The sequence below is a fragment of the Vicia villosa genome, linkage group LG1, assembly GCF_029867415.1.
Source record: "Vicia villosa cultivar HV-30 ecotype Madison, WI linkage group LG1, Vvil1.0, whole genome shotgun sequence".
Taxonomy (NCBI): domain Eukaryota; kingdom Viridiplantae; phylum Streptophyta; class Magnoliopsida; order Fabales; family Fabaceae; genus Vicia; species Vicia villosa.
This window is the reverse complement of record NC_081180.1, coordinates 59732658-59748548: the sequence shown is the minus strand read 5'-3', so window position 1 is coordinate 59748548 and position 15891 is coordinate 59732658. Positions and strand designations below refer to the sequence as shown.

General features: G+C 38.1%; 1 protein-coding gene across 1 annotated transcript; it reads left to right on the top strand.

Annotated features, from left to right (window-relative positions):
* Positions 1-2344: 2344 nt before the first annotated feature.
* Positions 2345-4974, top strand: LOC131639019 (metal transporter Nramp3.2-like). The gene is made up of 3 exons (XM_058909543.1): positions 2345-3022; positions 3154-3290; positions 3827-4974. The coding sequence occupies exons 1-3, from the start codon at positions 2487-2489 to the stop codon at positions 4711-4713; spliced, it is 1560 nt and encodes a 519-aa protein (XP_058765526.1). The 5' UTR covers positions 2345-2486; the 3' UTR covers positions 4714-4974.
* The last annotated feature ends 10917 nt before the right edge of the window (positions 4975-15891 follow it).

Below are 15891 nucleotides of genomic sequence, written 5' to 3'. Positions count from 1 at the left end.
CGAGACAAAGGAGCCAATCAATGTAAGCTATAATTTATCATTATCATCAGGGGACGTCATTACAAAAAATTGGGAAAAAATCTTATTATTTTTAATCTTGATTTTTTAGAAATGACGTCCCCAGATGATAATGATAAACTATAGCTTACAATGATTGGCTCCTTTGTCTCGTGGTGGACGTACCTCCGGTTCTTCTTCCTCCGGACATCCACCTCCTCCGTCATATGTTCCGGCCCCGGTTACACCTCCTCCGTCAGTTGTTACTTATAGTAGTACGTATTTTTATTAACATGATAAATCTAATACAAAAACATTGTGCGATACAATCTGAAATCCGAACAAAACAAAACAAAACACGTCAAACAAAACAAAAACATGTTATTCTGCCCGACGAGCGTTACAAAATACACATCAAACAAAATAAAAACACGTTATTCTTCTCGACGAGCGAACTCCTCCGAATGAAGATAATTATACCAATCTTCATCCCACTCAGTATCAGAACCATCAGCGTTGATCACGCCTGAAGGCTGAGCCTGCGCGTCCGAGCCATGGACTCCCAGGGGACGAGAAGCAGAACCAGTCAAAAGCTTCTTCTTCTCCTTCACCTCCTTCACCTCCTTCACCTCCTTCACCTCTTTCACCTCCTTCTTTGAAGAACCCTTTCTTCCCTTAGCGCCCTCTTTAGAAGACGCAGTCCTGCGTGCTTGTTGGTTGTCTGACATGTTCCTGTAAACAGTTGAAATCGATTAATATGCGAGACAAAATAAAAAACAAAAAAATTTGAACTTCTGATACAATTCGGAAGTTCATTTCCGAAAACTGGGAGGGAGGTGTTTTCGGAAATGAACTTCCGAAACACCCCTGCGATGCACTTTTCTGCAACTTCCATGGCAGACCCCTAAACCAAACTTCAAACCAAATCAAAATGCTTCTAAACAACCTAAATACTACTAACAACCTAACCATATATCATTTATGCAATTAAAACCCTAAATAACATGCATCACAAAACTAGATCTAAAAATTTCAAAACTTACAAAGTGTTAGGATTGAGGGCTTTTGAATGTTGTTTAGCAGTGTGATTGGAGCCTTGATGCAGCTTTGGAATTCTGTTTGCACAAATTTTCGCCTTTGCCACTTTTTGTTTTGATTTAGGGTAAATGATTGGGGGAGGGGGAGTGTTTTGATAAATCTGCAGAAATCGCAGTATTTCGGAAGTTCACTTCCGAAATAATGTTTTCGGAAATGAACTTCCGAAATAAGTCAATTTTTTCAAAAAAAAACGCTTTCGGAAGTTCATTTCCGAAGCAGGGGTATTTTGGTATTTTCGCTGGGGGTGACCCCCATAGGGAGGTGGCCAAAGAAATTTTCTTATTTTAATTTTAGCTTTAAATTTTAATCTTGTTTTAATTTCAATAATTTTAATATCATTCTTATCTTAATAATATACATATTAATTCTCAATTGGAATTAAAAGACTCCCTTTCAAAGATGCTTTGTGTAGAAGAGGCATCCTTGACACAACCCACAACCTTTGCTATGAGTTTTGCAAGTCTTTTGCGGAAACACCAGATCACTTGTTTTTCTTGTGTCCGGTTTCTAGGACTGTTTGGAATCGCATTTTCTTATGGTTAGGAGAGGAAATTCCGTTTCTGTTTAAAGAGTTTTTGGATTTTGGTGGCTTCCAAGCGAAGGTGGTTAAAGTTAATGACCGGAGGAAGATCAATACGGTGTGGTTTGCTACTGTTTGGAGTCTTTGGAATATGAGAAACTTGATGATTTTCGAGAATGTCGAATATAGCTTTGACAAGGTGTGCTTCAACGTGATGTTTTATTCTTGGAGCTGGTTATATTCATATAATCCGCTTGTGTCTAGTAGCTTTTATAATTGGTACAAAATCCCTTTGAATTGTTTTTCTTCGGCTTAGTCCGTCCCGTTTGTAAGGGTTGCACCCCTAGTACGAGTTCTTATAATCAATTGCTTATTTAAAAAAAAAAAATCTCAATTGGAAATTTCAAACAAATATGAGAACTATATAAAATCCACTCCATACAAAAGCAATATACTAAAATATTTATTATAATATTAATAGTAAAATGAATCTAATAGTACTAATATTAGTCAAAAAATTGTTCTTTTTGGTTATCTCTAACTTCAATAATACTCAACAGTTATTGTTCAAAGAAGCTGATGTGTCGCAAATTGCATGCAACTGCACGCACAGATTAGAGACAGGCACACGCCATTATCTATTCCGCACACTTCACACCTCCTCCGACCAGATTCTCCTTCCATATACAAACAAACAAACAAACTCGTTCTTAACAAAACATCACGTTCATCACGTGTCATGCCACATTCTGACACGTGTCAAACTATTTAAAAACACTGCAACCTTTGTCAAACAGAATTCATTAAACTGTTTCATGCTTCAAGAGTTGCGTAAAATAATATCAAATTCAGTGATTACATTATATCCATTATGTATCCAAACCCACATGAACAATCACAACCACTGTTATTGAAAGAGCGAGAAGATGAAAAGCCACGAGAAACAGCATACGAATCGTCAGAAAAGATAGTGGTGGTTGGAATCGACGAGTTAGAAAATGGTGGCACTGAGGTGCCACCATTTTCATGGAAGAAGCTATGGCTATTCACAGGTCCTGGATTTCTAATGAGTATAGGTTTTTTGGATCCAGGGAACATAGAAGGGGACCTTCAAGCTGGTGCCATTGCTGGGTATTCTTTGTTGTGGCTTCTTATGTGGGCTACGGCAATGGGGCTTTTGATTCAGCTTTTGTCGGCGAGGCTTGGTGTGGCTACAGGGAAGCATTTGGCTGAGCTTTGCAGGGAGGAGTATCCTAGGTGGGCTAGGAATGTGCTTTGGGTTATGGCTGAGTTTGCTCTGATTGGTTCTGATATACAAGAGGTTATTGGCAGTGCTATTGCTATTAGGATTCTTAGTAATGGGGTTATTCCTCTTTGGGGTGGTGTTGTTATTACTGCTCTTGATTGGTGAGTCTAGTTTAGTGATTTCCCTTTTGGTTCTTTTTGCTTTACTTGATTTTGTTGGATTTTTGTGTGATTGTATCCCAAATAAATCTTTGACATGTCTGTGTTTTGTTGCCTTGTGTTGTGTGTTACAGTTTTATTCTTCTGTTTCTTGAGAACTATGGTGTGAGATCATTGGAAGCTTTTTTTGCTGTTCTCATTGGCATAATGGCACTAGCTTTCGCTTGGATGTTCGGCGAGGCAAAGCCAAGTGGCGAGGAACTTTTAGTTGGTAAGGTTCTTGTTTACTTCACTAACTTAGAAAATGTAAATAATTCTGCTTATGAAATATGGTTAATTTATATAGTTGAAGATAAATAGGAAAGACAGTAAATAGTTAGAGATGTAGACACAATTGTCTCAGATCCGTGACACCAAGTACCTAGAGATGTAGACACAATTGTCTCAGATCCGTGACACCAAGTACTTAGAGATGTAGACACAATTGTCTCAGATCCGTGACACCAAGTACTTAGAGATGTAGACACAATTGTCCGGACTCCGTGACTGAGTAGTTAGAGATGTAGGCACAATTGTCTGGACTCCGTGACACCGAGTAGTTAAAGATGTAGATACAATTGTCTGAATTCCATGATTAAATATCGTTTGTCCTCTGTTAGCATGATTAAATATCGTTTGTCCTCTGTTAGCATTTTTTTGTATTGGCCACTTTTAAACCAATGGTTGTTATTCTAACACAAGTAAATTGTTGAGTTGGTTGTACCTCTTGCTTTGAAAATGATTTTGAGTCTAATTTAATCTTTGTAGGCATTTTGGTTCCAAAAATAAGCTCCAGAACCATACAACAAGCTGTTGGAGTTGTAGGCTGTCTTATAATGCCTCACAATGTATTCTTGCATTCTGCCCTTGTTCAATCGCGTAAAGTTGATCGCACCAACAAAGGTCGAGTTCAAGAAGCACTTAACTATTACTCTATAGAGTCTACACTTGCCTTGATTGTCTCCTTTGGCATTAACATACTTGTAACCTCCGTGTTTGCGAAAGGGTTTTATGGTTCTGAAATGGCAAATAATATCGGCCTTGAAAACGCGGGACAGTATCTTCAACAGACTTATGGAGGCGGAGTTCTTCCGATATTGTATATATGGGGTATCGGGTTGTTAGCAGCCGGTCAAAGTAGTACTATAACCGGTACCTATGCCGGACAATTTATCATGGGAGGTTTTCTTAACTTAAGGATGAAGAAATGGATGAGGGCGTTGATCACTCGAAGTTCTGCAATAGTTCCAACCATGATAGTTGCTCTTTGGTTTGATACTAGAGAGGATTCACTAGATGTTCTGAATGAGTGGCTTAATGTACTTCAGTCTGTTCAAATTCCATTTGCACTTATTCCTTTGCTTTGTTTGGTGTCAAAGGAGCAGATCATGGGCACTTTCAAAATCGGCACTGTCCTCAAGGTGATTTCTTGGTGTGTGGCTGCTCTTGTGACAGTGATTAACGGTTATCTGTTGCTGGAATTCTTCTCATCTGAAGTGAATGGAATGATAGTTGGTGCTATAGTGTGTGTAGTAACTGCTGCATATGTTGCATTCATCATATACCTTATTTTGCGTGCAACTACATTCTCTGCTATTCTCGGTTTGACAAAGCCTAACTCGGCCACGGCCAAAGGTGATACTTCCCTTGGATAGTTGAGTGAGTAATGGATCATTAGAACTGTAGAATATTGGATAGTTGAGTGAGTAATGGATCAATAGAACTGCAGAATAGGAAGAGTATTGTCCTACCAGTGGCTTTCATGATGCAATGGGCAGGGTTGTTTTAGTGTTTGTTTGCCATGTAAATTATATAAAATAATTTAGAGTAGGTTTTTGTGTTGTATGGTTTATAAATTCTTGTTTTGAATGTTTTGGAAATAGATGTACTATGTAGTGCTTAAACTTTTTCTGTGATATCTTTAGGGCTACTCTACATTCTAGCTAGAAGTTCCATGTGTCTTTCTCAAATACTTTCCAGTATTTTTGATTGGGCAAAAATAGGATAGATGGAGAAGAGAGGAAGGAGAAACTTCTTAATTTTGAAGTGGTATTTCAAAGGAAAATGTTTCTTTTTTTTTTACAAAAGCAAAGCTATCTCATTTCATTATTGATAAGCAACATAATACAAGGAGGAACATAATGCAAAGAGCGCCTAGCCCAAGAATTGACTGCCTTTACTAGAGAGTGGGCAACCATATTCGCTTGGCGTTTAACAAACTTAACGTCAAAGTTGTGAAAAGAAGATAAAAGCAATCTAATAATTGAACGGATTATATGATGAAACTCGGACCTTCCACTAGGATTAGAATGCAAAGCCGTAACCACGCTAAGAGAATCACTTTCAGAAATAACTCGGTCTAGGAAAATGTTTCTTATACACCCATTTTTTGAAAACTTGTGTGACGATAACGGTTTAATTAAGAGGAGTTTCTACGATGAAGTCAGCAAATTGACTCCTTTAAAAATGTCACTTTAATTGACCAATAAAATAGTCATCATTACAATATATGAGTCCTTTTTTTATATGAAATTTTTACTTTTATTGTACATTAGTTTTTTATTAAATTAATAATAATTTAACAATTAAAAATAAATTTTATTTTATTATCAGATAGAAGACTAGATTTAGGGTCCGTTTGCTTCAATTGAGGAGAGGGGAGGGAATTTTATCAAGAGGAGAGGAGGCGAGGGGAAGGGAGGGGAGGGATTTTAATTACATATATGTTTGGTTCAAAATATGAAGGGGGAGGGGAGGGGAATAATTTTATTTACAAATATGTTTGGTTCACAAGGGGAGGAGAGGTATTTTAAAACTAATTTATATTTTTAACCTTGTAATTTTACTATAAAATTCACGATATTTACTATTTATAAGTATTCAATTCGATAACATCAAAAAATTTATAAAAACGTAACAGATATAATATATAGTTTAAAAAAATAATCGAATACAATAAAATTTAACAAAAATATTGCAATAGTTAAAAAGTAACATAAAAATATAAAAAACAAATTATAATTATAACAAGGGTAAATATGTAAATGTAATTATAATTAATATGAATCACCTCCCCTCCCCTCCGAATCCCCCCAAATCGGGGGAAAGCAAAAAATGGCTCAGGAGAGAATTTGGTCCCTTTCATCTACCTCCCCTCCTCCTCTTAAAATTTGAACCAAACACCTAAACTATTAAAATCTCCTCCCTCCCCTCCATTTACCTCCAACCAAACGGACAGGATTAATAATGATTTAATAGTTAAAAATAAATTTTATATTATTATTATATAGAAGACTACATCTAAGAGAGACAATATGTGACATGGAGGTAGGGGTGGCAAAACGGGCCCGGCCCGCGGGGAAAGCCCGTTTTACCCGCACTTTTTCGCGGGGCGGGGGGAGGTTTTAGGCCCGCTCCCTTTAGTATGCTCGCCCCGCCCCGCCCTGTTTTTTTGCGGGCTTTTGCGGGCATGAGCTTTTTCATTCAATTTTACTATTTTTAGGACTAAAAGGTTCAATGCCCGCGGGCTTTCCCCGCCCCGCCCTCACTTTTTTGTGGGGCGGGGCAAGGTTTTAGACCCGCACTCTCTAATATGCCCGCCCCGCCCCGTTTTTTCGCAGGCTTATGCGGGGCAGGCATGCCCGTTTGCCACCCCTACATGGAGGGAGGTCCACGACCGACAGTTTGCGTCTAAGGAATTTGATTAAATTTGTCTTTGATACTTGTATTGAGAGAGGGAGAGCGTAGAAGGAAAGAAAACCCCTTTTCTTTCTTGCTGCAAACAAAACACGTTGTCGTGTTCTCTCTTCCAAATCTTAGCGTCACCCTTCTTTCTCCCCCTATATTCAGTCATTACCACCTTTAATAGAAGAATCAATACTATATTTAAACTCTCCAATACAAAATCTTTCTAATAAATCATTTTTCTTTTTGTGCAAAGTCATTGTTGTCCATTTTCGCTTTGTCTCTGGACACTGCGCCTCCAAATGAAGAAAATAGGTTTCTTTTGTGTATCTCGTCCATGGCCTGCCTAATGAATCATTTGGATGGTTGTTTTGAACAACCTCACCGTCGACCATCGTTTCTCTTATTTTCGACCACCACGACAATAAGTATGGTGGTGGTACAAATGGTGGAATTGGATTAAAGGAGATGTAGGTTCTCCTCCATGTGCTTATTTATTTTTCTACATTTTTTTTGTATTTTGATTCAGTTCTCTCGTAATACAATAGCGGAAGAAGAAGATGAAATGTTGGTTTCATCCTCAATATTGTGAGAGATTAAGAATATGATGAAATGTTCGTTCGTTCTACACAGTTGGGAAGAGAATCAATTTTTGAGATCGTTCTACTATGACGAACCAAGAAGATGAATGTGAATATAAGAGTGTACATGAATTGGTTTCGAATTTGGCCAAACCCAATACTCAATTCATATAGGACATTCCGGTTTGGGTGAGGTAAAATAACCACCCACAATACCAATGGGCTGGTTTAGGCAAACCCACTAATTTTTGGTTTGAGTTGTTGGTTATCCAAATAATGTTTCTGTTTTATTAATATTAAATGGCTATTTGATGAATCATCATATTTTTTCATAAAATTTATTCAACATTTTTATCTTAAAAAAAATTAGATAATCTATTTTTAAATTTTGTTAGCATTATAAAATAATAAATTATAACATCAACTAATAAAAATTATCATAAAATAGTAACACCAAACTAAAGTTACATGACGTAAAATTGTATTAACATCAAAATAAGTAAAGAGGGAAAGATCCAAAATTAGTTAAAGTAATAGTTTACTAAAATAATTAATGTTGAAGATACTAAAATTGCAACAACTAAATTATTATTTATCAAAATCATTAAAATTGTAATAATTAATGTTTGATTAGTGGTCCAATGGGCATTTTGGGTTGGATCAGGTTTCACCCGAAACCCGATTTTTTAATGGGTTTTTAGCTTTTAAACCCATATCCATCCAATTACCCGATCCAACCAATTTTTATGGATTTTTTTGGATGAGTTTGAACAGATTTTGTGGGTTGATCCAATCTATGTACACTCCTATGAATACATGTTGGAGAAAGAAGATGAAGTTGTTGTTTCATTAGACTTTGATTTTTTAAATATTAGATTCAAAATTAAAATAATATATTAAATAGGTTAAATACTTTAAATTTAATATGTTAGGACTTAGTTACAATATTAATAAATATGAGAATGTACAGAAAATGATATGTGATATATAATCCCACATGGCTCTTATTTATTGATTGATCGGAATTATGACTACATCCAAAAAAAGTTTTTTTTAACTACTTCACCATAAAAAAAATTCTTAATTAAATGAAAAATGTTGTTAATTTAATTAAATACGTAATTATTTTAATTTACGGTTAAAATTGCAATTAATTTAATTATATAAAGTAACAATTTGTTCAACTAAATTAATTATATTTTTAAATGTAAATTAAAATAATTTTCTAAATTGATGATATCTTACATACAATTAATCATGTCTAATAGTTGCGTGATTATCAGCTATGTATTTTACATTATTATTTATTTATTTTAATAAAGTATTTTAAAGTATCTTATGAAATTATCTAAAACCCTTAATCGGGAGAAGAAACATATCATAAATTACACAAAACATCCATTTACATATAGAATCTTGCATTTCACGTGAGCAAACTATCATAACATCATCATATCAGACTTCTCGCTATCGTGTACAAATTTTAATCACTCTAAAGGTGAATTCTTATCTACCCTTTTAAAAAAGTAGGGTAATTTTATCCATCTGAGTTGTCAATCATTGAAACACTTATGTGTTAATTACGTTTGAATTATTATTAATAAATTAACTTTTAAATAATTATAAATTTACCCCAAAATCATTAATGATATCTTTACGTCTACTTCTAGGGAATTTTTTTTTGAATATCCATATTTTTAAAACAAAATTCAAAAATAACAAATTTTTCAAAAAAATTACCAAAATGTTTTTTTTTTAAATAACACGTTGTCGCCAGAGGGGTGGCAACAACACTAAGCCCACAATGCAGTCGCCAGTGGGCCTGGCGAACACGTTCAAAAAACAGGTGTTGTCGCTACCCCCCGGCGACAACACCCCCCCTATTTTTTTTTACAAATTTTTTGATATTATTTTTTTACTTGTTTTTTTTTCCATTATTTATTCCATTAGTATTTTATTTACTATTTATTTTCCATTATTTTTTATATTATTTTGTTTAACTATTTTTTTCTATTATTTTTTTAGTTGCATCCAGCTGTCCCGGTCGCCTCCTTGAATGGCGACAAAACTTAATATTTTGGCCTATATATAGCAGCTCATCATGAAATCAATCTTCATTATTTTCTCCTTCAATTTTTCCATATTCACTATTGATCATGTCTCGCATAAGGCCGCAGTCATGGGAACGAACATCATCCAGTCGTCCCGTGTCGGCGCCGGAATACAAGAGATGTTATGGTCATGTAATTTTTTCCCCGGTCAAACCTCCTATGGCGGTGACGTTTTGGAACATCCGCGACTTCAACAACCTGAAGCGGACTCTTATGGCACAGTTAGAAGGGGAGTACAGTCCCGGGGAAGAAATAAAAAGGATTCAGAGGCTTAGAACAAGGGTGTCTCTTAGGACAGGAGAGACGATCCGTTGGTGGGTTGATGTGAAAACCGACCATGATACTGAACAAATAATGGACGGAACATACAACATTGTTTTAACCGCTATAATTTCATAGATTTTAATTGTTTGTTATGTTTTTGTTGTGTTGTTGTGTTATTAGGTAAAAATTTATTTCTAGGCCTAATGTTTGTTGTTTGTTGTGTTGTTTGTTGTGTTGTTGTAATCCATCTAATTAGTGAAAAAAATTTCATTTCATTGAAAAAGTAAATCACAAATATCATTGCAACTAAAAACTATGTTGTGGAGCTAGATCCACGATTGGGACATTTGTTCCTATTATGTCCTACCTCACGACATATACTACACTTCCTCTGCATTTTTTCCGTGGCATCCATCTCGGTTCTAATACGCCTGCTGTTTGGTCGACCGCTTTTATTCCGACGCATTAAATCGTTATGCCAAACTATTTCCCCCTCGTACACAGGCCAATATGACTCCATTGCTACCACCGGAAAGTAATTGTCGTATACGTTGAGCAACGTTGATACCTTGTAAATTTCTGATACCAAAGATAATGCATCAAAGTGAGTATGTGAACATGCTGCAATGACATGGGAGCAAGGCATGCGATATGCTTGAAATTGGCCACAGTCGCACCAACGATCTGGGATTGAGACGCGATACTGTTGTCGTGGTAGCCCCTGGTTGTGGTCAATTATTTCTTTTACACTGAAGGTGTGGCCGTGACGGTCGAGCTCTATCACTCGATGAGTGTTACCCTTGGCAGATTTTTGTTGTATGTATTTCATGCAGACATCATTGTATACCTGTTGTGTTTGCAACACTGAATTCCACCGCTTACCTATTGTGGCGAACAAAGTTGCCATCCGAAAATACGTAGCACTAACCAAAGCAGTTACAGGTAGGTTTCGTATGCCTTTGAAAACCCCGTTCATTGATTCCACAAGATTTGTAGTCATGTGGCCCCACCTAGCCCCATCGTCGTATGACCTAGTCCATCTCGCTCTGTCAATGCTGTCAATCCACCTCCCTGCATCTGGATTTGTCAATGCTATTTCTCGGCGGTAGTATTGAAATCCAGGTTGGTTTAAGGCATACCCCGCGTTCACCAAGTGGTTCTTCAAAAATTTATCTTTGATCTCTCTTATAAAATTTTGTGTTATATGCCTAATACAGTAGACATGCTTAGACGGGGGGTTGTGCCAACCATTTGCCGGATTGTTGTATGCGCTGTCAATAGAAGCGTGCCTGTCCAAAATCAAACAAAGATTAGGTTGTGGAGCAACTCTAGCTCGGAGATTCTTCAGAAAGAAACTCCAAGCAGCAGCTGTTTCTCCTTCTACCAGAGCAAAGGCTATTGGAAAAATGTTGTTGTTTCCATCCTGCGCGACCGCCATCAGCAATGTTCCCTTGTATTTCCCATACAACCAGGTTCCATCAATTTGAATAATCGACTTGCAAAAATCAAAACCGATGATGTAATACCACTAAAAATTTTCATCTTCTAAATATATTTGTAAAATTAACTATCTTATATAATTTGAAATTAATATTTTTTTCGTTGCAGTTTATTTGGAGACCTTACTTGGGTTTGGACCACGTACCCGACCCTAAAGAGACGGCTGTTTTGACGACAAAATCACCCATCATACGGTTCACCACTGTGGAGATGCACCCAAGTGACCGTGTGAAGCTCCAATTCGGCATGCATCAAGGTATCCCTGACCCCCCTGAGCCTGACTCTTTGGGACGTTGGCATCTGGCGAAGGTTAGCGAATAGTGGTACGTAGAAAATTGGAAGACGTTTGCTAAAGAGCAGCGTAAAATATGGGCTCGTCGTTCCACCACTGTTTTACAATTTCCTGTGGCGCCGGAAGAAATGAAACCAACGGCTGAATATGTCAACTGGTACAGATCGGTCACAAATCCCGAAATGATTGTGTTTGCCCCTTTCTATTTGGCTGACCCGCGAGAACAACAACCATATTTTGGAGGACAACAACAACAACCACATATTTTCCAACAACAACAACAACAAAATTTTCAGCAAGAACAACCACCACCATATTTCCAACATCATCAACCACCACCAAATTACCAACAACAAAATTACCCACCACAACAACAACAAAATTACCACCAACAACCAATCCACCAACAAACACCTATTTACCAACAACAACAACAACAACAGTCCCAACAATACCACCACCAACAACCATCCCAAAATCAACCCTACCACCTACACTTCCAAGAACTCCGTGTGGGGAGCTCTTCCAGATCACAGTTCCAAGAACTCCATGTGGGGAGCTCTTCCAGATCACCACCACTAACCCCCGACATAGGCATACAAGAAGAATACCCGCCATACAACACATTCGACCAACCAACATCATAATACCCCAACCAACCATTGAACTTCAATACACCACCACAACCAATCTATTTTAACCAAACCGAATCCACCACCAACTTCCAAAATCCAAACTTCCAGGGCGCACCCACTAGGAGAAATTTCAACCCACCTAGACAAAGCTTTGACGGCGCCGCGGGCACCCACCTTTTCTATAGCGGGAATTCTAGAGGTCAAGGACGACTCACAGATTTTGTAGACTCGGAATACATTGAGAGGCCGTCGACTCAAACACAAGATGAACCAAATAGAGGGGGCGTCGCAGGAATAGGGGAGCACTACCAACTCGTGACCCTTCTACACGACCTATTAGACAACCTGAATGCGGATCGTACCATGGTCCACGTGGCGCTTGTAACACCCTTCTAATACCCCGCATAAATAATAAATAATAATCAGAGTAAACATGAAAAAGGGCATTACAACTTCCAAATAATTAAACAATAATACTCATGTCATGCCATAAAAGAGAACGTCAACCAAATTTATTCAGATCATCATGTTTAACACAGCGGAATTATCTTTAACATCTGAATAACAAACAGCCAAGTCACAGACTTAAAACGATAACATAAAATTCATCCCAAAATAAAAAGTTTAACAAGTAACTCTAAACGACGCCCCCAGTGTTACACGACCAGAGCATGACACGGACCCAACTGACTCTAACGAACTACTTGACGAGCTAATCCTCACCAAGTACGAGAGCTACTCCTCAATCTGAAAAATAACAACAGTAAGGGTGAGTCTCATTCACATTTAACTAATGTTATAAGATATAGATAATAAAATATCATTTCACATGCCATTCACCCAATTACAGTTATGATCAGATTCAAACCATACCATCAGCAAGCAAACAATCAAATTAACACATATTATAACATTGGACAATCTTCCATTCATGTTATAATAGCAAAATAGCCTAATGCAATGCAACTACATGCATGTGGTACCAAAATCTGGGATAACCCAACTCACCGACCCACCATCGTCAAGGATACGGCAACACCCACTCACTAATTCCACACAATGGGAATTAGCTACCACTGATCCACCATCGTCAAGGACCAGCCACCAAATGATTATGAATGCATGCATCAACCATAACATGCTCATCACCCACATACATCGATCAATGTCATAATCATCAATAAAACACATATTTCATACCAATAATACATGTATAATAAACACCAGTTATAACCACCTCATCATACAGGTAAGACATTCGTTAGTGTACCTATAAGCATATCCCACCACAACAAATAAGATCGAGTGTTTTAAAAATAATTCAAGCCACAACTCAAAACACCATTTGATTGTATAAATTATTTGATTGGCTTCACTGTACTCGAAACGGCACCAAAATCCGGCTTACGGTTTAAAAGTTACACATTTTTAAACTTTTCAAAACGGCCTGTCGCATCAACTAACAGCACGCGGCGCCACACACATTCGCGGCGCGGAACGAATCGGAACAACGCCTTCGCGGCGCAAACAAGGTTTCGCGGCGCGGAACGAGAAGGAACTACGCCTTCGCGGCGCGGCCATACTCTCGCGGCGCGTACTGAGCACAACAAAACTTCCTGGCCTTCTGCCAAGCTGTTCGCGGCGCCAACTCCTGGACGCGGCGCGAACTGGCGAATCCCAGCGCTCCGAATAGCAGAAAACAGCCTGCGATTTTACCCTTCCTTCACCAAATCATTACCAATTCAACCCATTCCAATCAGATTTTCGCATACAGTACAACAAACACATATTATAGCACATTATAATACATTCAAACCATCCAAATAACACCATTACACGAATCAGCATATTCATTACGTGTAAATCCTCCCAAAACCTAACATTTCTACAACCTAAGCATAACCCAATTGATCCGAATAACATGATCAAATTCTATCCTACCACCTATAATCCCATAATAGAAGATAAACGGAAGAGTCCCCCCTTACCTGAAGGTTGATTCTTCGCTCTTCCTCGGTCGCACTTCTCCGTTCCTCTTCTCTTTTCACGTTCAGACTTCTTTTCCCAATACTGTAACCTTCTCTATTCTACCACTCCTTCTATTTTATTAAGAATAAAATAAAATTATTTAATTAGTAATAGGGCCTACCAATGCACCCCCTCCCTTACTAACCACAACTCAAGCCCAATTGCTTAATTCCTCATAATTCAATTAATTTAATTAAATTAAATTATGAAAATAAATGGAGTGTTACAACTCTCCCCCACTAAATAGTTTTCGTCCTCGAAAACATACCTTAGGCAAATAACTCTGGATAGGAATCCTTCATCTGACTCTCCAATTCCCAAGTCACATTCCCACCTGCTGGTCCTCCCCAAGCTACTTTGACCAGTGCTATCTCCTTGCCACGCAATTGTTTCAGCCTTCGGTCTTCAATCCTCATAGGCAAAGTTTCAACTGTCAGATTGTCCTTTACCTGTACATCATCGACTTGGATCACATGAGATGGGTCAGCAATGTATTTCCTCAACTGTGATACGTGGAATACATCATGCAGATTCGCAAGCGTCGGTGGCAACGCAATACGATACGCCACTTCTCCCACCCTCTCCGTAATCTGGAACGGACCAATAAATCGCGGAGTCAACTTCCTTGATTTCAGTGCTCTACCAACACCAGTTGTGGGGGTCACCCTCAAGAACACATGATCTCCTGCTTGAAATTCAAGTGTCCTCCTTCTTTTATCATGATAACTCTTCTGACGACTCTGAGAAGTCTTCATCTTCTCCTGAATCATCTTGATCCTTTCTGTTGTCTCCTGAACAATTTCCGGTCCAATCACGGCACTTTCGCCAGATTCATACCAACATAAAGGCGTTCTACACCTCCGACCATACAAAGCTTCAAACGGAGCCATACCAATACTCGAGTGAAAACTATTATTGTAAGTAAATTCGATCAAGGGTAGATAACTATCCCAAGCACCGCCTCTTTCCAACACACAAGCACGCAACAAATCTTCTAGTGATTGAATAGTTCTTTCCGTCTGTCCATCCGTCTGCGGATGATAAGCAGAACTCAATCTCAGCTTAGTACCCAAAGCCCTCTGCAAACCTTCCCAGAATCTGGATGTAAACCTTGGATCTCTATCCGACACGATACTCGAAGGAATACCATGTAAACTCACTATCCTGTCAATATACAATTGAGCCAGCTTTTCCATTGGGTAATCCATTCTCATTGGTATGAAGTGAGCAGACTTTGTCAACCTGTCTACAATAACCCAAATAGCTTCACAATTCTTCACCGTCCTCGGCAAACCTGAAACAAAATCCATAGATATACTATCCCACTTCCATTCTGGAATAAATAACGGTTGCATAGCTCCATACGGTTTCTGATGCTCAATCTTCGACTTCTGGCAAGTCAGACAAGCGTAGACAAATTCAGCTATTTCCTTTTTCATTCCAGGCCACCAAAACAGCTTCTTTAAGTCATGATACATCTTGGTAGCACCAGGATGAATACTCAATCCGCTACGATGTCCTTCTTCAAGAATACTCTTCCTCAATTCGGCAACATCAGGAACACAAACACGATTACCAAACCTCATTATACCATTCTCGTCGATTCTGAATTCACCTCCTTTATCTTGATTAATCAGAGCCAACTTATCAACCAGCTCTACATCAGTCTTCTGACCTTCTCGGATTTCCTCAAGAATACTACTAGTCAGCTTCAGCATACCCAATTTAACACTGGTAG